The 22237-nt window shown below is 54.3% G+C and overlaps 2 protein-coding genes across 3 annotated transcripts in view; one reads left to right on the plus strand and one right to left on the minus strand.

Annotated features, from left to right (window-relative positions):
- Positions 1–15573, plus strand: part of RIMS4 (regulating synaptic membrane exocytosis 4) — a 62746-nt gene extending 47173 nt beyond the window's left edge. For both annotated transcript variants that reach the window (XM_055306554.1, XM_055306564.1), the window contains exons 3-6: positions 7923–8035; positions 8321–8422; positions 9024–9163; positions 11808–15573. In XM_055306554.1, the coding sequence (XP_055162529.1) occupies positions 7923–8035; positions 8321–8422; positions 9024–9163; positions 11808–12026 (574 nt within the window). In that variant the 3' untranslated portion in view covers positions 12027–15573. The remainder of the gene's footprint in view (positions 1–7922; positions 8036–8320; positions 8423–9023; positions 9164–11807) is intronic.
- Positions 15574–17208: 1635 nt separating this feature from the next.
- KCNK15 (potassium two pore domain channel subfamily K member 15) lies at positions 17209–22136 on the minus strand. The gene is made up of 2 exons (XM_055307647.1): positions 21854–22136; positions 17209–17921 (listed from the first exon to the last, which is right to left on the minus strand). Exons 1-2 carry the CDS (start codon positions 22134–22136, stop codon positions 17209–17211), a joined length of 996 nt encoding a protein of 331 aa, XP_055163622.1.
- Between the last annotated feature and the right edge of the window lie 101 nt (positions 22137–22237).

Consider the following 22237-nt stretch of genomic DNA (forward strand, 5'->3'; position numbering starts at 1 on the left):
CCTCCACCACTCTGCAGCAGCTCATGAGCTGCAACCCTCCCGACACTTATTTCCACAAGCAAACTTTTAGTTGTCTCCTAGGTAAAGTACCGTATTTATTGTAGTATGTATGCATTTCTTAACCATTTAATGTGTATAAAGACTGTGCTACCATTTTTACTATATTCCTGTCTTGTGTGTGTGTGTGTGTGTGTGTGTGTGTGAGAGAGAGAGAGAGAGAGAGAGAAAGAGAGAAAGAGAGAGAGATAGATACTGACATAGTGTTTGAACGTCGTGCCCCTAACCCAGAAGCTCTGTGATTTATTATGGAAGGATTTTGCACCACAGAGTGATTTTTAGGAATCTCTATTTTGCATCATAGCAGAAGTGACTGTAGTGGAGGCTCCGCAGGTCTGTGGGACGGCAGATGGATGGGTGGAAACATGGGGGCGACAGTGAATGGGAGAACAGAGAACCCATAAAATACCAAAACCTTTCAGAGCCACATAACCCATAATCACCATGAGGGCTGTGCAGCCTTTTAATTTCAGATGCGGTTGAGACAGGTGATCCATCTGAAAAAAAGAGAAGAGGCCATCCCTAAGTAACCCAGTTACTTCTTTAATGGTCAAAAGCGCAGAAAAGCCACAGGCCAAACCGAGCTCAAAGGTTAATGATAAAAGACAAATGGGTTTCAGCTCCACAAACAAAACTAACAAGATTTGAAATGCAGGAAATCTTATTTCACCATTAACACAAAATAAAAGGCCAGCGGCACACAGGTTGTAATCCCATTTCAGCCTTGGCTCTACCTGCATGGCTGGCATGTGTCCCCAGGAGGAACCAGCTGCTGCAGCCTGCCCCCCATCTGCTCCCCAGCCTCCTCCCCAGCCCTCTCCCCCATGGCGTGGGCTTGGTTCAGGGATCCAGATGCTGTACTTCCAATAGGTCTGGAGTCAGAAGTGCCATGAAGAGGGAGAAGAGGCTCTTCCAGGCCAGACAGCAGGGGCCAGCACTGATTCATCCAGCATATAATGTGTGCTGGGTGCAGTGCTGAGCACCCTGCCTGCATTATCTTACTACGCTTTATCCCCATTTCATACACCAGAAAACAGCAGCTCAGAGAAGTTACAAAACTTACCCCAGGTTGCACAGCACTGGAATCCAAAGTCTGTCTTAGGCCAAAGTCCAGACTCAGCCACTGTATTTTCCCAGTTTGGGACCACCTGAAGGGTTTAGCAGTGAACATTTATTGAGTTTCTGCTGCATACAAGGCATGGTCTAAGTAGTAGCATGTGTATGGTATTTAATTCAGCAGGCTCTTTCCCACCCCTTTGCAAATGGACCCTATAAGCAGAGATTTTTGAAAATTTTAAAACTGGTACAGCACAGGTACCTGTCAATGGCATGGCTGCACATTGTCCAAGAGGTAGGTAAGTGTGCTCTTGTGTGCAAATGAGAAAATTTAAGTGCAGAGACAGCAGCAGCATGTCAGAGATCATACAGCAAGCAGGTGACCAGGACTAGAACCAGCTCGACTTTGTGTCCCCTGCCTTTTGTTCTACTCCAGGGAGGATCCCCAAGGTGGAGTGGGATCTCTGATACAGTCAGTCCTCAGGCCAGCAGGAACTACCACTTTCTTCTTCCTTCCTCCAGCCCCATGGAGGATGTGATAACCCCGTTCAGGGTTTCTGGGGCGTCTGCCTGGATCCTTGGCAGCCAGCAAGGCACCCTGGGATGGGAAATCAGGCAGCCGCCCAGATATTATAAACAATTACCGCTAATTACCAGGCCTGCCAGTTCCCCATTGTCTGCTCACAATCCCACCAGGAACTGAGGAGCAGAGAATGATGATGTTGGAGGGAACTTTCAATTTCAAGCTGCAGAAAGCCTCACTTTGCCTGGGAGGCCAAGCCCTTTGGTGACTTGGAACCCAAGAGGTACCACCAGTTTGGGGCTTTCAGAGCCCAGACTCTCCTTGCAAAATGGAGCCTGGACCCCACAGATGACCCCAAATGTAGTATGTAAAAGAGACAGGGCCATGGAGGAAGGCCCGTGTTACCAGTCGTGGGAGAGTCTAGGTCTTAGCTTTGGTGCTATTAACTAAGAGTCTTTGCAAGAAGAATTTCTGTCCCTAGATATTTAAGTTCTTTTCCCCATACTTTCTCTATGAGACTGTTGCATAATTGCTAAGATAATAGATTCAGAAGCCGGACTGCTGGGATTCAGTACTCCTCTGCCTCTGTCTTGGTTTGGCCCTCTCTCGGGTATGGCAGGAACATATGCTTCTCTTGGGCTTAGAAGGACACACAGAGCCTCAGAGACACAGGTTCACTTGACAAGACACCAGGCAGTCATTTCTGCAAAGCATCATGCTTTCTGAGCTCCACCCAGTAGGAAGGATGGGCACATGTCCCCTCTGCTTTCAGATTCTCCAGGCCTGCACGGGGATTCTTGTCAGCACCACCAGCCCAGTGCAGGGACCTGGACCTTCCCTGAGGACTCTCCAGCATCCCTACTGTCCCCCCTTCCCTCCTTCCTGACTTCCACTGCTCTCTTGGGCTGAGGAGTCTTCATTTGGTTATCTGGGGACAGGGAAGCCTGGTTTTTGCACATATTCTTCTAAGTCTGTTTCTTCTTGGATTTGAAATTCAAAATCCAGGCATCTGACCGGCTTGCTCACTGCCTTCTACTGGGCTATCTCTTGTCGAGACTACTGCCTGAATGGAAGAGGGTGGCAGGGCTGGTAGGAAATCATGAAAAGGAAAAATATTCAGGCTACATACAATGTCAAATTATTATTCCACCATCAAGCCTGCTAATAACTTAAGTAGAAACAGGATCTACTGGCACACCGCACAGGTACCTCACAGGGTTGAGAGAGGAGCTTGCGCAGCCAAGACCAGGGAGCTAGTTTGGGGCTCTTGGTGAGGACCATGCAAGGGGCTCAGTCCTCATGACTTTTGGTCTCTGGGATTCTCTTTTATTGTTTGCCAGAGAGATTTTTTGTTTGACCGAGCTTGAGTCAGGTGTCTAATCTGGGGATCTGTGAGCTCAGGCCAGGGGCCAGGGGCACCATATTTAAGTAAAGCCAGTTGCCATAACTAGCCTCTTTAATCAATGACTGAATGAAAACATTCATTTCTTGTTCATGCCAATTTCAATGCAGATGTTTCTGGTCTTTGGGGTCAGCTCCTTTTTTTTTTTTTTTTTTTCCTGTGGCTTTGCCATCATTAGAGTGTTGTATGGGGCGAAGAGAGAAGATTGTATGTGAGGGCTTTTTTTTTTTCCTAATTGTGGCAAAATACTGAGGATACCAACTTACCATCATAACAATTCTTTTTTAATTGGAGTAGAGTTGACACAGGATTGTATTAGTTTCGGGTGTACAACATAGTGATGGGACAGCTCTGTCCATTGTGCCTTGCTCACTGCAAGCGTCAATACCATCTGTCCCCACACACAGTGCTATTACAATATCGATGACTGTATTCCTGCTGCTGTGCCTTTCATCCCTGTGACTTATTCATTCCATAACTGAAAACCTGGGCCACCCCCTGCCCTTCACCCATCATTGTAACAATTTTTTTTCTTTTTGGAGAGGAGGGGGATTTAGGGAGGGGCACAGGGAGAGACAGAGGATCTTAAGCAGGCTCATGCCCATTGTGGGGCTTGAACTCTGAGATCATGACCTGAGCCGAAATCAAGAGTTAGACACTTAACCGGCTGAGCCACTCAGACGCCCCATCATAACAATTCTTAAGTGTGTTGGTTTGGTGGCATTAAGTACAGTCACATTGTGCAACCCTCACCACCATCCACCTCCAGAATTCTTCATCTTGTTAAAGTGAACTCTGTCCCCATAAAACATTAATTCTTCATTCTCCCCCAGCAAGACACTGGCAACCATCCTTCTGTCTCTGAATTTGACTACTCGAATACCTCATATAAGTGGAATCACATTGTATTTATCCTTTTGTGACTGGCTTATTTTGCTTAGCATAACATCTTCAGGGTTCATCCCTGTTGTAAAATATATCACAACTTTTTTCCTTGTTCAGGCTGAATAATATTCCATTGTATGTATAAACCATCCCTTCACTGATGGACACTTGGGTTGTCTCCACCTTCTGGCTATCGCAAATGATGCTTCTATGAACATGGGTGTACAACTGTGTCTCAGAAACCCTGCTTTCAATTTTTTTGGCATGCACCCAGAAGTGGAATTGCTGGATCATATGGTAATTCTATTTTTAATTTTTTGAGGAACTGCCGTACTGTTTTACATAGCGGCTGTACCATTTTACATTCCCACCAACAGTGCAAAGGATTCCAATTTCTCCACATCCTTGCCAACACTTGTTTTTTTTGTTTTCTTAATTTTATTTTGTTTTTGATAGTAGCCATTTTATTGGGTGTGAGATGGTGTCCTGTGAGCCCTGAGAGTTGAGGTTTTGCAGGGGTTTTTTTGTTTTGTTTTTTTTCTGTAATGCAGTGCCTGACTTAAGCTTTGATTGCTGAAGCATTCATTTCAAAGAGGCAAACAAATTTGTCAGCCACACAGAGCCAGGCCACCTCCCCCACAATTGAGGCTCTTTTGATTTAGAAATCTTGGTTGATTTCGATAACTGGCCATTTGGGCCACTGGTCTTTTCTCTTCCTGTGTTTTAAATTCCCACTCCTATGTTTTAAATTCACCAATAAAGAGTGAGCCTGAACTTCTAGGCCTAACCCTTGACCCCAATAAAAGCTGAACTCCTGGTTTGTGTGGTCTCGAGCCCCACTGCCCACAACCTCGTTATGTAGCCACATGTGTGCTGTGCGATTTTCAGGTCTTGTAGGTAATAAGCCTTTATTTTTTCAGTTTCCTGATGATTGTTGCTGAAAGGTATCTTGCAATCATCATAAGAACCACAAGGGTTGGTCCTGTGGTAACATTGGTTTGGAGAGGGGAGATGTCTATGGCAAGCACTGAGGCCCAGGTGAAAGCCCCAGGCATTTCTAGCCTTTGGCATTACTGTCCATAGGCTGAGATTGACATAAAACAGACAGTATGGAGATTTGTATAGGTTAGACCTGGAAGGGGCCTGTATGCCTTCAGCTCACATTGGCCACACTTGGTTACAAGGCTGGGAGACAGGTTGAGCTGTCTCTCCAGGAGGAAGAGATGAGCACAGTATTCACCAGAAAAGTGTACCAGGCCTCCAGAAGCCCACTTCACATACTGGGACCAGTCCTGGACAAGGGGCAATTATTGTAGGCTGTGGCAGCCACCTAAAAAGTGCCTCTTTCAGGCAGACCTAGGTTCAAATCTTACCTCTCCCGCTGTCTCCCTGTGTGATCTTAGGCAAGTGGCTTTCCTTTGCTGAACCCGAGTGTCCTTGATGTTAGGTAAATAAAATCATGCCTGCTTCACTAGAACCCAACATCAGGAGTCACACCAGAAGATACGGCCTAGGGGCAGTCCTGGTGGCTCAGCGGTTTAGCACCGCCTTCAGCCCAGGGTTCCTGGAGACCTGGGATCGAGTCCCACGTCAGGCTCCCTGCATGGCACCTGCTTCTCTCTCTGCCTCTCTTTGTCTCTCTCTCTGTGTCTCTCATGAATAAATAAATAAAATCTAAAAAAAAAAAAAAAAAAAAAGAAGATACGGCCCATGAGGACAGGACTTAAATAAGCCCCAGAGCCTGGAAGGGTGCTAGCACATAGTAAGCCCTTGGTACTGCAGTACCCAACCCAAAGTGGGAGGTGGGGAGGGGACTGGGTGTGTCTTGTTATATTGTCCTTTTCACTCATTTCTCCCAGAGCCACACATTTCCCTGACAAAATGATAGGTTCTCGGCGTGCAGGGTCTTGTCACTCTGGAAAGGCAGGCTAGTGGAGTGACTTAGAAGCAGGACGGGGCACCTTCCTTGGAAGCTCTTCCTGCCCCTTCAAGGCTGAGATCCCAGCAGGTTTCCCAAGAGGGGAGCTTTGGTGGTTGTGGTGGTGGTGGTGGTAGTGGGGTGCCCTCAGGCAGTGAACCAAGCATGCTGTGCCCTCAAGGCCCCAAGGCGGTTTCCTCCTCCTGCTCAGAGACCTCCCTGGTTGCTGCTAAGAAACCTTGCACACAGTAGACACTTGTTAATAGTCCGCTATTGGAGGCACCTGGGTGGTTCAGTCGGTTAGTTGTCTGCCTTTGGCTAGGGTCATGATCCTGGAGTCGTGAGGTCGATCATTGAGTCGGGCTCTCTGCTCAGTGAGGTGTCTGCTTCTCCCTCCCCCCCCCCAGCTCATGTTCTCCCTCAATCTCTCTCTCTTTCTCAAATATATAAATAAAATAATTTCTTTTAAAAGTTCACTTTTGTTCTTGGGACCTGCCCAGGTGGAAAGAGATTGGCATTGGAAGTGTCGTATTCAAGTGCTAACTGCCCTGTGAACTCTGTGGCTTTAGGTGGAGCAGGACCCGGGCTTCCTCATCTCAATAGTGGTGATAAATATGAAGACCCAACCTCCTGGGTTTGGAATGAGGGTCAGATGAGGAAGTCGGCTGCCAATGTTTTGTTCCTAAAGATAGCAGGGCACCTCAAGCATGGTATTCAGTGCCTCATCTCATTTAATACTACAGACCCAGGAAATGGGAACATTCCCATTTCAGAGATGAGAGAGAAAACTAAAATCAGCTTAAGGAAAATAATAGTTTATAATAATAATAGTTGTTATTGACTTATGTAACCAAAAAAGAGAGAGAGAGAGAGAGAGAGAGAGATATGAAGTATCTTGCTTCAGGCAGAACTTGATCCAGGAGCTCATGCAGTGCCACCTGTCTGATGGCTTCCTTCATGGATTCCCAGATGGCAGCAAGTTGGCTCCAGTCTTCTCTCTGAGGTTCATGTCTGCTGGAAAAAGAGAGCTTCTTACTCCCCGCAGTTAAAACAAAGCTTCCTAACTAGATTCCTGTGGGCTGAACTGGGCCACCTGCAGGTCTCTGAGCCAGTTCAGCCAAGAGAAGGATTGGGCTGATTGGCCAGGCTGACTTCATACACAGACTAAGGAACCTGGTCTGCTCTGCTCCATGGGAATCAGTGTCTTGGAGAGGGGGAGATTCGAGGTCTCCTTCCCAACAGAAGGGGCAGAGGACTTTGTTTTTTTTTTTTGGGGGGGTGGGGTGGGCAGTAGACTTTGGGCAGCCCTGTAGCAGCAACAAAAGGAGACCTCTGAGGCTGAGCCACTGGTCTTTTGCCTCTCAAATTGTCAGATGTAAGCAAGTCTGTTGGGGCTCTTGTTAAAAGGCAGACTCTACATGAGGGGCACCTGGGTGGCTCGGTTGGTGGGCATCTGCCTTCAGCTCAGGTCATGATCCTGAGGTCCTGGGATCAAGCCCCACATCTGGTTCCCTGCTCTGTGGGAAGCCTGCTTCTCCCTCTCCCTCTGTCACTTCCCCTGCTTGTGCTCTCTCCCTCGCTCAAATAAAATCTTTAAAAAATTAAAAATAAATAAAAAATTAAAGGCTGACTGATTCAGCAGTAGGGGTAGAGTGGGGGTACAGTTTTATTCCTAATTTGCTCCTGGGCGATGCTGCTGGTCTCTGGACCACACAGTGTCGTGGCCCTAGAATCACAGGAGCCAGGCACTGACAAGCATCACCTCCCATGTTTCTTACAATCGCCTAGAACAGCAGGTATCCTACCCATTTCATGGAGGTGGAAGCTGAGGCTTGGTGAGGAGAGGCGAGGGGATGGTACAGGACACAAAAGCTAATAAGCCCTGGAATTTTGGAGCTGAAGTGGAGATTTTTAAGGCCATGAACATAGAAGGGAGGAGGGAGAGACAGCACACCAGTCTGCCTGAGGCCGGGTGATGGATGTGGACAGAATTCCCAGGGACCGAGAGGTGCTCTGAGTCCTCAGAGTCCTCAGTCCATGCCTTGGAACATTTGGTTTGGTCTCATCCTTTCTTCTTGCAGCCTTAACTATGGGGGAGTTTGCCTGGCATCAGACGCGCAGTTCAGTGACTTCCTGGGCAGCATGGGGCCAGCGCAGTTTGTGGGCCGCCAGACCCTGGCCACCACGCCAATGGGTAAGTGCCCCAAGGGCTGTTCGAGGTGGGGGGGGGGCGGCACAAGCCTTGCAGCTTTCGCCTTGCCCTCTCAATCTTGGCAGTCCACTGAGCACCCAGCTTAGAGCCTTGTCCATACCTGCCAACCCCTCAGCAGAGCCCAGGGACTTGTGTTGGAGTTGTTTCTGGTCTTGTTTGGAGCTGAAGCAGGGGAAGGGGGTTTCATCTGTAAGTAGAGAGGAGGAGCTGAGCCCTTGGGCAAGCTTCTAAGCCACTTCCCCGTCCCTTTGCTTGGGTGTCTTGCAGGAGACGTGGAGATCGGCTTGCAGGAGCGGAATGGCCAGCTTGAAGTGGACATCATCCAGGCTCGGGGGCTTACGGCCAAGCCAGGCTCCAAGACACTGCCAGGTGTGGGGACTACCCTTGCTTCCGCAGGGCAGGGGTGGAGGTCAGGGAGGAGGTCCTGATGGGTATCTGGGTCTAGAAAAGAGAAAATGAGGCCCGCCTACGGGGGATCCCTTTGTCCCAACTCTAGTGACTCACATGAGCTAGTGGTTTAGGGTTTGTTCTGGGGACGCATTTGAGATTCTCAGTTAACCTTGTTGGTCTTCCACTGGTTTGAGCTTCTGGAGGACAGGGACCATCTTTCCTGTTTATAGCTATACCCCTTTACCTAGGTGCTTACACATTCACACCCAGGCCTAGTGAATGTGTCAGTGATGAATGTGTAAGCAGGGGAAGGGGTGAACAAATCAGGGGCAGAGAGGAAACAGGAAGTACACAGTGAGCAAAGGCAGGGAGGAAGCAGGCAGGACCACCCCCCCAAGGGGGTAAAGGAGGCCTTGCGCAACCCTGGCTGCACCCCATCATCCACATCTACCACCACACCCACCTCTGTGGCTGTCTCCTCAAACCCCAGGGGGACAGCTGGCCCCCAGCAGTGGGTGGGCAGCCATTTACCCACCGTCTGAGGGCCCTATTGGAATTCTCCCCGCTGGCCTGTCCTCAGCGGCCTATATCAAGGCCTACCTGCTGGAGAACGGCGTCTGCATTGCCAAGAAGAAGACCAAAGTTGCTCGCAAGTCGCTGGACCCGCTGTATAACCAGGTGCTGCTGTTTCCTGAGAGTCCCCAGGGCAAAGTCCTGCAGGTGAGGGGCGCTGGTGTGTGTGTGTGTGTGTGTGTGTGTGTGTGTGTGTGTCTGTGTGTGTCTGTGTGTGTCTGTGTGTCTATGTGTCTGTGTGTCTAGTTCCAGAGGGAGAGGAGGGCACTCCTGGGAAGAGAGAAAGTCTCTGGAGAGCTTCCCCTGGAGGAAGTAGAGCTCTGTGGTTGATCTGAGCTCCAAGGGTACTGCTTGGCACCAGTTCTTTTTTGAGCCTTGGCTGCTTCATCTATATAAGATGGGGATGCTTCATCTGTAAGATGGAGACCCTCCAGAGAACATTATTGTGACAACGAAATGTATGCATTATGCAAGAAAAATATGTTTGGCCCATTGGAAACATTCTTCAAATGGCTGTCCCATTGTTCTTGTTATTATTAACAGCCTCTGGAAGCCCGGGGCTGAGCCTGGAGCACAGAGATAATCGACTGGGAGGTGTGGAGGAGCTAGAGAAGCATTTGTCCCCCTGGCCATTAGGAGGGTCCTAAGGGTGACTCAGACATGGAGCTGGAAATAGCTGCCCATCGTGGGCGTCGGCAGGGCCCAGGTCAGATGCCTGCGGGAACCGCATGCCCGTCATCGCAGAGCTGCTACTCGGGCACCTCTAGCTGGTGCCTCAATTTCTTGCTTCTAACCAGGACAGGAAAAGCAAATGAGGACAGGCCCAAAGTGTTACAAGTTGCCAAGACAGTGGGACTTTTTGCCAAACCTGGAAGCCCAGAGCCTGTCCAGGGCAGGATTTTTCAACCTGAGGGTTAAGACCCATTAGTGAGCTGTGAAATAAGGTTAGCACCTCTTAGCAAATTTGTTTGTTAGCTTGTTTAATGAAATGGAATAGGAAAGAAAACATTTATCATTCTTAGTAAGGCAAGCCGTATTTGGTGAGAGGCACTTGCCTTAATCGGGAATCCCACGTATGCGCCTCGCTCTAAGTGTCTTACTGTATATCCCTGTCAAAAAAAGTTTGGGAAAAGTCTTCTAGCCTGGAGGCATGCAGACACAGTGTAACCCACCAGACGACCATCTAGGGGGCAGGTCTCGTCTACTAGATGAAGGTCATGCATTCTGGCCTCTGGCATGAGCATCTTTGGGGAAGCTCCAGAGAATGGTCTGTCCAGGATGTGGAGAGGGTGGGGAAGCAGAAATAGGGAAGGGGTCGTTGCTAACTGAGCTCTCTGAATGTCAGAGCAGGACAGACTCACCAGCACCAGACACGAGATCTGATCACCAGTTGTATTAGTTTGCTAGGGCTGCCGTAACAAAGTACCACAGATTGGGTGGCTTGCACAACAGATATTTATCTGTCACGATTGTGGAGGCTGGAAGCCCAAGATCAGGGTATTCAGTTTCTTCTGAGACTTTGCTCCTTGGCTTGCAAACGGCCACCTTCCCACTGTGTGTCCTCGTATGGTCTTTCTGCTGTGCACACATGCATCCTTGGTGTCTCTCCATGTGTCCTAACCTTCTCTTAGAACTCCAGCTGGATTGGATTAGGGTCACCCTAATGGTCTCATTTGAATCTTAGGCTCTGACTCCAAATACAGGTACATTCTGGGGGCTAGGGCTTCAACATCAAGTTGGGGGAAAATACAGTTCAGCTCATAACCCCAGTTTAAAATGAATCCATCCGTGCATTAGAGGTAGACCTCTGAACAGCTACCCAAGGAGCACTGAAGATTGGTCAGGTGAGCCCCCTTTGGTAAATGATTTAACTTCTCCGAGACTCGGTCTGAACAACTAAAATGGGAGCATTTTGTAGGGTTGTTGGGAAGATTGACTTTGAAACCAGTGTAGCTTTGGATTAGTTGCCGCCACAAAGCACGTCACAGTAGCATAGGCTCAGACCGTTTTCATCTTACTCTATGCTTGAGGAGCAGCCGAGAGTTTACAGTGAGCTTTTATATCCATCCCTCTGATCCTTCTGCACGAGGTAAACTGGGGATAATTTCCTTTAGAAACAAGAACTCTGAGACCCCATGAGGTTAGATGACTTGCCCAAACCACCCAGCCAGGACTGGGATTTGAACCTACTACATGTGTCTGACCCCAGAAGCTGTGCATGAAAACCGCCAAGGTCTACGGAATGATCGAGCCAGCCCACCTTCATGGAGGGGAAAGAGTTAGAACTGGAGATACAGAAGAGCAAGCACGTGAGGGTCCTGCAGCCACTGGAATCACCCAACTGGCTATGCTGAGAGAGTACTGACCACAGTGCAGGGAAGGCACTGTAGAGGAGTCAGTTGGGAAAAGGAAGGGAGTTAGCACCTGCACCTCTACCAGCCACTTTTAAAACTTGTTTCACGTGGAGGGTTTCCCAGGATCTGGAAGCAGGGGGCCAGGTGGGGGTTGGAGGGGGGCAGACCAGGCAGGGGACTCACAATGTAGGGTCAGCCATCCAGGCTTGGCTTCAGAGACGGAGGATGTGGAGGGTGGAATGGAGAGGGCTAGCTGGGAGGCAGGAAGCCAGTGGTCCAGGCGAGCGATAATGGTGGCACCAGAGCCAGGGAAGTGCAGTTAGGCCTGGGGCATTCTAAGGCAGTAGCATCCATGGGACTCAGAGATGGAGTAGGTGCGGGGGTGACCTGTGAGCAACACTGGCAGGATTTGAAGCGCAGCGTCTCTTGCCCCCCAGGTGATCGTATGGGGAAACTACGGGCGGATGGAGCGGAAGCAGTTCATGGGTGTGGCTCGAGTGCTGCTGGAGGAGCTGGACTTGACCACCCTAGCCGTGGGCTGGTACAAGCTCTTCCCCACCTCCTCCATGGTGGACCCCGCCGCGGGCCCCCTGCTCAGGCAGGCGTCCCAGTTGTCCCTCGAGAGCACCGTGGGGCCCTGTGGCGAGCGATCTTAGGGCCGGGGTGGGGCGGGGGGGGCTCCCCAACAAGACCTGGAGAATGCCCAGCCCCAACCTGGGACCCCAGGCCCAGGGGCACATTGAACAGAGGAGGATGGGGTTCTCCCCCATAGCGGGGAAGCAGAATGGGGAAACCTGCCCCCCCAGGGCCCCTCCTCACCCCCTCTCTGCCTCCTACCCCCTGAGACCTTCCCTCTCCCAACGGGATTGGCTGCACTTTTGACTTGGCCAGTTCTCGACCTGGTGGACGTGGCTGCAATCCGGAGAAAGGAAAAGATTTGAGGCGGCAGCGCAGACCATCTTCCCGTCCCAGACACTGTCCGACTGCTCCCCCTTTTTGCCTCCTCGGAAGCTCGCTGCCCGGAGCCAAGTCCAGAACCCAGCGGCCATCTCCATGGTGCCAATTACCAGCAAGTGTCTTTCCTGCGGTACCGGGTTCAGGCAGCTACTCCTGCCCCAGAGCCGATGGGGCAGCTCTGCAAGGATCCGGAGCCAGCTCCGGGGAGGTCTAGAGCCTCCCGCTTGAAGAGGAGCTCGGCCTCCCTCCGCCTGCCTGTGGAAGGAGCTTTGCCGCAGCGTGTCTGAGTCCGTGTCTGTCCCTTCCTGCCTGCCCCTCTTCCGGTGGCTCTAGGAATTTGGGGGTCCAGCAGGGACCAAAGGAAAGGAGGCAGTGCCCTGGGCCTGGCACAGAGCCCCCCCAGGGTGCCATGCTCCATGGGACTGCAACAAGCTAGTTTGGAAACAGTGGACTGGGAAGAACTGGGTCGTCTGTGTTTTGGTGGAAGAACTGCGGGACCCTGACTTTCGAGAACCCCAAGTCTGGAGCACTCACCGTCTCTGAATTTTGGGGACGCCGGACTGGAGAGGGAGCCTGAGTAAAGTTGGGATTGGGACTGACTGGTGGTGCCAAGGCAAGGGTTTCCCAAATAGGAGAAGCCCTCCTCGTTGGATGAGGTCAAAGGTCTTCTTGTCTACCCCTCTGCCTCCAGGCTAGGGGTTTGGGGAGGCAACAGAGCTTCCCTATTTTAGTCTTTTTAAACAAACCATCCTGTACTAAGGGCAGAACCCGCTGCCCCGGCCTCAACTACCTTGGCTCATGAGTGTAAGAATCAGGAGATTCCTTCTCAAGTGGGCCCGGGTAGCTGCCTTCCTGGTCCGGCCCTCCCCGAGGCCTCTGGAAGCCCTTTTGCATGCTGGGAGGACACAGGTTGGCCCCTCTTTATAGAAGCACATTTCTGCCACCTCCCCTGGGAGGCACCCAGCAGCCCACCACCCCTCGTTACCCAGTCCCTGCTGTGTAGGGCGTAGTCCAGTTTAGCTGGGTAGAGTTAGTGTTCCAGGCCCTGGGGCCTGCTCTTAGCTTGCATATAGTCCTTGCAGAGTTCCAGGACAGGGGTGGAGAGGAGGCACCAGAACATTCCAGGAGACGGCTGTCTCCTCACTAGTCTGGGTCTGGGCCTGGAGCCTGGTTCATGGGAGGCCAGCCCTTCCTCTTCCCTCCCCAACACCCCCTACCCCAGGGTTGTAGCTGGAGCTGCCCCTTATACTCAGATGTTCTGATGCATTATCTTTGGTACTGGTTTTATTTGTGAAGGACCCCGGAGGGTTGTGGGCCTTGGTGGAGAGGCCTGGGCTCCACGGGATGACGTCATCTTCCACTGGGGATGCCCAGCAGTGTTCAGCCCCGCCTGGTCCTTGGTCTCACTGCGGGCTATCGACCAGGCAATTTCTTCCACCTGGGACCCCTTCCTCCCTCTCCACCTCCCTCCCTTTCTCTCCCTTCTCCTCCCTCCGCCTGTCTAAGCCCTGGGGAGCCTTTAAAGTTCTGGATGTTATACCGCCTCCATGGAGCTTCCCATGCTGCACTGGGAAGGGGAGACGGAGATGCTCAAGCTTCCTGGGATTGTGCTGGGTGGAATCCCGAGGCTGGGGCAGGAGGCAGCAGGGCTCTGGATGGCCTCAGATCTGAGGCCCAGAATCAGCCCCTCCCCTGTTTGTTTTTTTTTTTTTAACCAGTGTGATTTCTCTGCTGTTCGTTTATTACTCATCATTCGGAATATTTTGAGCCAGGAGAGCGCCTTCTCTCTCCAGCCGTCCCTGCTCTGGTGGTTCAGGGGTAGCTTTTCAAAGACGGGGGGCAGACCCTGGCTGTCCCACACAGAGGGAGAGAGGCCTCGGTGCCCCCGCGCCCCCCACTCCCGCCCAAGCCTACCCTCTAGGGTCTGCACAGCCTTTATAAAGAGAGAGAGCGCGCTCCAAAGCAATAACATCCTGGGGGTGGTCACCGAGGGCCCCCCTCAATGACTTTCTTGTTTGTTCTGTGAAATCTCAGTTCACCTCCTGGTGGGGTGGGGTGGGGGCTAGAGCCCTGTTTCTTTGTATCATCATTGTGAGCACATGCCCTGCTTCCAAGGGGCTCTGACCATTTGGTGTGGGAACCACTGTCTGTCCTCACCAAGAGATGGGGGTTTGGGGGAGGGGGTGGCAGTTCTCAGCATTAGCTTTGGGGAACCTTCAAACCCAGCCTGTCTCTACTGCTGTCTGATCTTTTGCCAGCTCGTACTCCATCTGGAGAGTAGCTGAGAAGTGGAATTGTGGAGAGCTGGGAGCCAGGAGTTGGGGTCACTAGGGGCTGATTCTTTTTTTTCAATCGCTGGGCCAAAGGTCACAGGCTACTGTGGGAGGAAGCCTCCATTTCCCTTTGCCACAATCTGCTTTCTGTACACGTGGGGAAGGGCCTCGGGGACCATTCACGAAGTCCATTTTATAGATGAGGACCGAGGCCTGCCTCTGGGGTCGCCTGTGAGTTCAGTGGCACCCCCAGCCTGGGCCTCCCCCCACCTGAGGCTGAGGCTGAGCCAGAGCAGGACCAGTGGGGCTGCATTTCCCACGATACTTCCTCCTCCCTTCTCTCTCTAGAGATTTCCAGTGGCCCAGAAAAGATGGGCAGGGCAAATTGTAGCCCATCTGAGAGGTGAGGCAGTTAAAGCCCAGAGTCAGGAAGTGACTTGCCCAAGACCCTTCAGCAGAGGAGCCACAGACAAGACAGGGGCTCTGTCCTGCTTCCCTCCTTCCTGGGACAGGAAGCCACTGCCCGGGCACACCTGCCATGATAGGTACTTGTGGTCTTTAAGCTGTGGGGCCCCCAGCCTGTGTGATTCCATCTCTGTGGGCCCAGGTCTGGGGGAGAGAATTGCCAGAGAGACTTTGCTCTCTTGAGGCCTGGCCCAGCTGACTGAGGGTGCACAGGGTTTGGTTCAGGTCTCAGTGTCCAGGTAGGGGCTCCCACTGAGGGGGTCATAACCCCATAGGACCAACGTGAGGGAGATGAGAAGCACCCCCTTCCCGTCTAGGGCTGTGTGGGAATGAGGTGGCCGTGGCACAGCTCCTCTTAGGGAAAGCCTCACAAGACCTTTAGCTGTAACAAGATCTGGCCTTCCAGACGTAGTGCTTTTACGTCACTGTCACGTACAGCCTCAGTAGAGCCCCTGGCAGTAGAGGGGATCAGTATTAGGAGCTCCACTGTAAAGAGGAGGGAGCTGAGGCCCTGGGGGGGAAGGTACCTTCAAAGGTCCCACTGTGGGTTCATGGTGGAGCCGGGACTAGAACTCAGTTCTGCAGCAGTTCAGAGTGATGTGAGGAGGTGAGGCAGGTAGTCTAAGGGGTGGTTACGCACTTTACAAGCTGATTCACCATCCAGTTCCTTAAACCAGGAGCTCCTGGGCACCTGTGTCCAGAGGCGGCGCCGAGCCCCCCCACCCCCACCTTGGAGCACAGCTGTTGCGTCAGGCAAGGCCACCTGCATTTATTTATTGAGCAGCAGCACTGTGCCAGGCCCAGGGGAGCAAGCCCCCCCACATTCCCCTGTAATGATTCCCTTGGCTCTCTGGGAGGGCCCCTTGTCTGTACAGCAGCACCTAAGAGTGGATGGAAAGCCGCCATGTCCATGAGCTCATGTGACTCACCAACCCTGTGGGGGGAGGCGGGCCGTGTCCACTGTACTCCTAGATTCTGTGAGGGCGAAGTGGAGACTCGAACCCGGGGCCTCGGGCTTGACATCTGGAACCCCTTCACTCCCTGGCTGCCTCCTGAATGAGCAGCAGGGAGGCCAGACCCCGGGTCCATGGGCTGGGGGCCTTTCCATCCACCCATTTTTTTCCCTCACTCCCTCTCCGGGAGCAGGAGCTGCTCGGGACTTTGGGGAGGGAGGGAGGGAGGGAGGGTTTCCCTGGGGCGGGGGGAGGCCTGGGTTGGAGTGGGCCATGTTGCATTGTGTTCATGACCATGTAGCTCATGTTGAAAATTAAAAGTTTTTGGCTTTTCTAACCTGGCTGGCTCTGCTTTGTATGGAGAGTTCTGTCCGGGAAGCCAAGGGGAGTTGGTGTTTGGAGGAGCAGAGCGCTACAGGAAGCCAGCATGGCCACCCTGGGCGTCGTAGGGGCAGGGCACGTGACCCTTCCAGAGATGCAGCGGGGTGGGGAGCCGGATTCCAGGTGACCCGCGGCCCAGGTCGGGGATGACAGTCCCCAAGGTCACACGGTGGGCAGTTGGCAGGACCCAGACCTCGCAGTTGCCGCCAGACGAGGGCTCCTCCCAGGGGATGCTGCTGCGTCCGGTGCCCCAGGGATGCCCCAGGGATGCCCCAGGGATGCGGGTGTCAGCAAGGCCCGCTCTCACCGTGAGGCGAGGCGGCACTGGCCAAGGACAGAGTATCAGGCTGTGGGGGAGGGGGCCCCGAGGAGGGGGGTGCGTGCTCCATTCGCTCGGGGGCCGGGGGCCGACGAGAGAGGCTTTAAGCAGTGCAGATCTGCCCACCCCTCCGCACTGGGCAGGACACGCTTCCCGAGGTCCGAGGTCCGGCACCTCTCAGGCTCCTCCTGGGGTGAGCGTGGCCTCACCTGCTCGGGCGGGGCCCGCGTCGAAGCCGCCCGTCTCCCCGCACCACGGAGAACCTGCCTCTTCTCACCACAGGAGAGCGGCCAGCTGCGCGGGCAGGCAGCCTGTCCTGGGAGGCGATGCGGCCCCGCCTTCCCCAAACCGCGGGGACCCCCGGGGATTCGCACCGCTTGCGCTGCGGCTTTACTCTAATTTGGGGGAGGGGGGGCTGGCCGCGCCGCTCACCCCGCCCAAGTCCCGGGGGGCGCGGTGCTGCCCGGTGGCCCCGGGGCCGCGCCGCCCGTCAGATGGACTTCCGCCGGGCCGGGGGCCTGCCCGCCGCGCCGCCGCCCACGGCCCCGGGGCTCGAGGGAGGCGAGAAGCCCAGGTTGTCGCGGGCCCCCGGCTGCGGCCGCTGCGCGCGGGAGGAGACCGAGGCGGAGCCGCGGGCGCGGGCCCGGGGGCGGCGGGGCGGGGAGCGGCCGCGGCTCTCGGGCGCCCCCGCGCGGAGCGGGCCGGGGCGGCGGGCGGCGCGCTCGGGCGCCTCGGCGCTGGCCGCCAGGAAGCGCAGGACCACGAGGTTGAGGAAGGCGCCGATGACCGTGAGCCCCAGGAGGATGTAGAGGAAGCTGAAGGCCACGTAGGGCGGCTTCCTCTGCAGCGCCTCGTCGCTCTGCAGCGCCACGAAGTCGCCGAAGCCGATGGTGGTGAGCGTGATGAAGCAGTAGTAGTAGGCGTGGAAGAAGGTCCAGCCCTCGAAGTGCGCGAAGGCGGCGGCCCCGAGGGCCAGGGTGGCGGCGCACCCCAGCAGCCCCGCCACCACCATGTTCTCGGGGGACACGCGCGGCCGCCGCAGGCCCAGGCAGCGCTTGGCCGCCAGCAGGAGGCGCCGCACCAGCGCGTTCAGGCGCTCGCCCAGGCTCTGGAAGGTGACCAGCGTCAGGGGGATGCCCAGGAGCGCATAGAACATGCAGAAGACCTTGCCCGAGTCCGTGCCCGGCGCGGCGTGGCCGTACCCTGGAGGGAGAGGAGGGGAGCGGTGAGCGCCCGCCGCGGCCGCCCTGCCCCGCCCCCGCCCCGCCCCTCCCCGGCGCGGCCTCCCCGAAGCTGCTGCTTCGAACTAGGTCACTCCCCGCCTCTGAGACCTCGCGCGCTACCCCTAATCGCCCCAACCTGTCAACAACCCACCGTCCCTCCCTCGGTCGGGGGGGGGGGGTGTGCGGCGGGGAACGGGCAAAGAACCTGCGGAACGTCCACCCAGTGCATCTGTTCAGGCACAGAAAGGCACCAAGAGGGTTACCTGCCCAGCAAAGGGTGGATCTCAGCTGCGTCAGCCAAGCTCAAAAGACTACATACTGCACCGTTCCGTGGAAATGACATTCTGGAAACATTCTGGCAAAACTGTGGGGACAGAGGGCAGATCTGTGGTTGCCAGTCCTTGTGGATGGAGGAGGGGTTAACCAGAAAGAGGCAAGGCAAATTCGGGGGTGATGGAAGCCTACTAGGTCTTGGTGGTGGCTGCAGTTGCCTGACAGGCCCTCATTTGTCAAGACTCTGCAGGAGGCTGCTACACTGGAAAATGGTGCGTTTCACTGTGTGTAAATGATGCCCTGATTTAAAAAGCAAAATCTTCCATGATGCCCCAGTACCCACAGGGTAAAGCACCCACCAGTTCTCATGAGAAGTCTGACTCCCACCCCCCAACCTGTCCAGCCTCACCCCGTGTTGCTTCCCCAACCAGCACACCCCACCTCCACATGCCTCTTCTCATGATTCTTCCCTCTCCTGGATCCCTTTTCCCCACTCCCCCTAGCCCACTTCTTCCCACATCCCTCACTAAGCATTTCTTCAGTCTGGTATAGCAATTCTTCACTGTCACAGGAGACCTACACAGGAGTGGGCTTCCTTGAATCCTGGACCACTGTGCCATCAGCAGGGAATGAGCATTCCTGGCAAGAGCAGTGAAAACTTTCGTGGCTTTCTCAAAGGAGTCCATAACCCAGGAAACTCAGGTGAGCCTTTGCCCAAGAGAATACGCCTCCTCTAGCAAATGGGCACCATCTGCGAAAGTGTAAATGTACAAACCCTTGGGTCGTGCAGTTCCACAGTTAGCAAGTGAGTCCTCCAAGACACACGTGTGCAAAGTGTGGTAGGCATGTGGGTCGTCACTGAAGCATCGCTGCTTATGGTGAAAACAACCCAAGAGTCCATCAAGAAGGGTCTGGTGCAATAAATCATGGTGCCCACTGAATGACAGAGCCCTCCATAGCAGTGGCTCCAACCAGAGGTAATTTTGTCCTCCAGGGGGACATTTGCCAGTGGCTAGAGACACTTCTGGTTGTCACAACTGGGAGGTGGTGGCTGTGTGCTATTGCCTTCTAGTGGGCAGAGAGACCAAGGATGCTGCTAAACATCCCATGATGCACAGGCCAGCCCTGCAACAGAGTTACCCAGTCCAATACGTCAATAGTGCCAAGGTCGAGAACCCCCATTCTACAGCCACGGAAAAGATGACACAGCTTTTTTTTTTTTCTTTTTTTAAGTAGGCTGGAACACAGGGTTCAAACTCATGACCCTGAGATCAAGATCTGAGCTGAGATCAAGAGTCCAACACTTAATTGACTGAGCCATCCAGGCACCCCAAGGTGACACAGCTTTTTAGGGATTTTTTTTTTAAATCACCAAAAAATATCAAGTGAAAAAAAGCGAGAGACAAAAAACAGTGGGTACAACCTAATGTCTATATAATGGAAGTGTTTTAAAGGAATACATGGGCAGAGAATATATCCGGAAGGATGCACAAAAAACTGATGACTACATTTAATCCAGGGAAAGGAATTTATGGGTTGAGGGACCGGGTGAGAGGGAGACTCCCTTTTCATTCTCCCCTCTTCTGTAGCCCGTGGAGTGTGTGCTGTGTGCATGTATAATTTATTCAAAATATCAACACAGTACATGTTTTAAAGACCCATGCCTCCTCATGTCAGTTTGTCTCCATCTGTTATTGGGGGAGCTCCATCCACCACTAGACTGTGAGGTCCTTGAGGCCAGAGACCATGCCAATCACTTCCCTGTGTCCCTAGTCACCAGCGTCCTGAACAGAGCTGGACACAGACTAAGGGTTCAATGAAAGTTTAATAATTAATCCTCCTCCTCCTCATCAGTAATCAAATCTAACCGAAGGGAGTGCTGAGTGTGAGACAGAGGAGCCTCTTTGGCAGTCAGGTGCCGGGCAGTGCTGTTTCCAGCTGTTTGGGGCTATGTCAGGCTTTGACAGAGTGAAGCGAATGATGGTAATAACTAAGCATGCTAGGTACTCTACAGAGATTATTGTAACCCCCCCCCCAATAACTGTAGGAGATGATATTATGATCCCCATTTTGCAGAGGAGGAACCAAGGCTCAGAGCGAGGAGCTGCCCCAAGATCCCAAGGCCTGAGCCATTAACCACTCTCCTCCACAGCTGCTCAGCGCCTCTCTCATCCACACAGAACTCTAGCTCCTGAGTTCTGGCGACCAGCTCTCTGCAAGGCTGGCTTATGCAGCCCTATCACACGGCACGAGCTGGCGCCCCCAGGTGGCCAGAAAAGGCAATACTCCGGTTGTTTCCACTGGGTCCCTTTCCCCAGGCTCCCAAATGCCAGAGAGGAGCTGCCAGCAGAGAAGACCAAAGGCCTCCGGATAGTGTGGGGGTGGGCAGAAAAGAGGTGGATGGGGTCCCACCCGCTGGCATGGCAACAGGGAGTGTCTAGGGCTGAGCCCAGGTAGGGAAGCAGAGGTGCCCATGTTGACAGGAGGCATAAAGGGCTAAATGGGAGCTGGGCCCATAGCTGGCAAACAATGAATTGTTATTATTACTAATTAATAGTGCCCAATTAGCCTCAGGCACCGTGCCAAGCATTTTACACACTTGACCTCATTTAAACCTGGCAACCACCCAGGGAGGTAGCAAGAACTGCATTTGCAGTCGAGAAAACTAGGACTCAGAGAGGTACATCCAATTGCCAGAGAAGACAGGAGGTGACAGAGATGAGAACAGAAGTCTGGGCTATGTAATTGCCAGGTTCTTAACCCACAGCTCATGCTCACTTGCTGGGGCATTATGAAAAAAACTTTCTCCAATGCTCAGAGTGGTGATCCAAGCCCTGGGGCAGGGCCGGCCGGGGTGGTGGTGGTGTGTGTGCCTAGACATCCACAGCTGGGACCCGGGAAGCAGCTGACACCCGGCCTGGAGCCCTGCAGAGCCTGCTCCTCTCCATTCCTGCTTCCCCAGGCTTCAGCTCAGCAGGTACCAGCCAGACGGTAGTCATGGCAACGGCTGGCGGTCCAGATGCTGCAGAGAAACTGCTCTGGATCCCCGAGGGTGAGGTCCAAAGCTTGTGATAATCAGTCATCCCTTCCACAAATATTTATTGAGTGTCTACTATGCGCTAGGCTGGGTACACTGCAGTGACTAAGACAGACTGGATCCCGTTCTCATGGAGTAGCAGCATAATTACAATACAAAAATCAGTCTCTCCTTTTCAGTGCTTTCTATGTGTCAGACCCTGCGCTAAAACTTTCTGCAGCCGTTAGCCCCTTGGCAATCAGGCCTATCCGCAAGCTCCATTTTACAGAGGGGAAAAGTGAGGCTCAGGAGGTTAAGCAAGTCGCCTGAGGTCACGCGGCGAGGGCGGGGCGGCCGGGCCGGGAAGCCTCCACCTGCGGCCCCTGCGCGCCGCCCGCTCCACGGTCCCCCCCGGAGGGGGCCGCAGCACCCCCGCGTGCCACCTCCGCGCCAGCCTGGGCCCCCGACTCCTCCCGGCCCGCCCGCGTGCGCCGCCGGCCCCCTCGGCGGAGGGCGGGCGGAGGACCGGCCCAAAGCCCCCAGCCGGGCCGGGCCGGGCCGGGGCAGGGCAGGGCAGGGGGCTTCGCGCCCGGGGCGTCGCGGGGCCGCGCGGGGCCGCTCACCGATGGTGGTGATGACGGTGATGGCGAAGTAGAAGGAGCCGGCGAACTTCCACTGGCGGCCGGCGCGGTGCGGCTCGGCCTGCCGCGCCAGGCGCTCCAGCTCGCGGTCGTCCTCGGCCGAGAAGCCGTACTTCCTCCGCAGCTCGCCGCGCTTCTGGGCCAGCAGCCGCTGCCGGCCGCGCTCCGCCTCGGACTCGAGCGCGTCGAAGACCGCGGCGCCCACCAGCAGGTAGGACAGGATGCACAGGACCAGCGCGGCCGAGCGCACGCTCTGCTTCCTCATGGCGGCGCCGCGGGCCCCGCGCCCCGGGCCGGGCCATGCGCCCCGACGGCCGCCCCGCGCTCCGCCCCTCGCCCCCCGCCCCCGCCCCCGCCCCCGCCCCG

Source organism: Nyctereutes procyonoides, unplaced genomic scaffold (assembly GCF_905146905.1).
Source record: "Nyctereutes procyonoides isolate TBG_1078 unplaced genomic scaffold, NYPRO_anot_genome, whole genome shotgun sequence".
NCBI classification, from domain to species: Eukaryota; Metazoa; Chordata; class Mammalia; order Carnivora; family Canidae; genus Nyctereutes; species Nyctereutes procyonoides.

Excerpts from the sequence above, each read along its gene's own strand:
- KCNK15 (XM_055307647.1), bottom strand. The coding sequence starts at position 22,136 with ATGAGGAAGCAGAGCGTGCGCTCGGCCGCGCTGGTCCTGTGCATCCTG. Across the intron at positions 17,922-21,853 it reads CACCGTCATCACCACCATCG|GGTACGGCCACGCCGCGCCG; the intron begins GTGAGCGGCCCC and ends CTCTCCCTCCAG.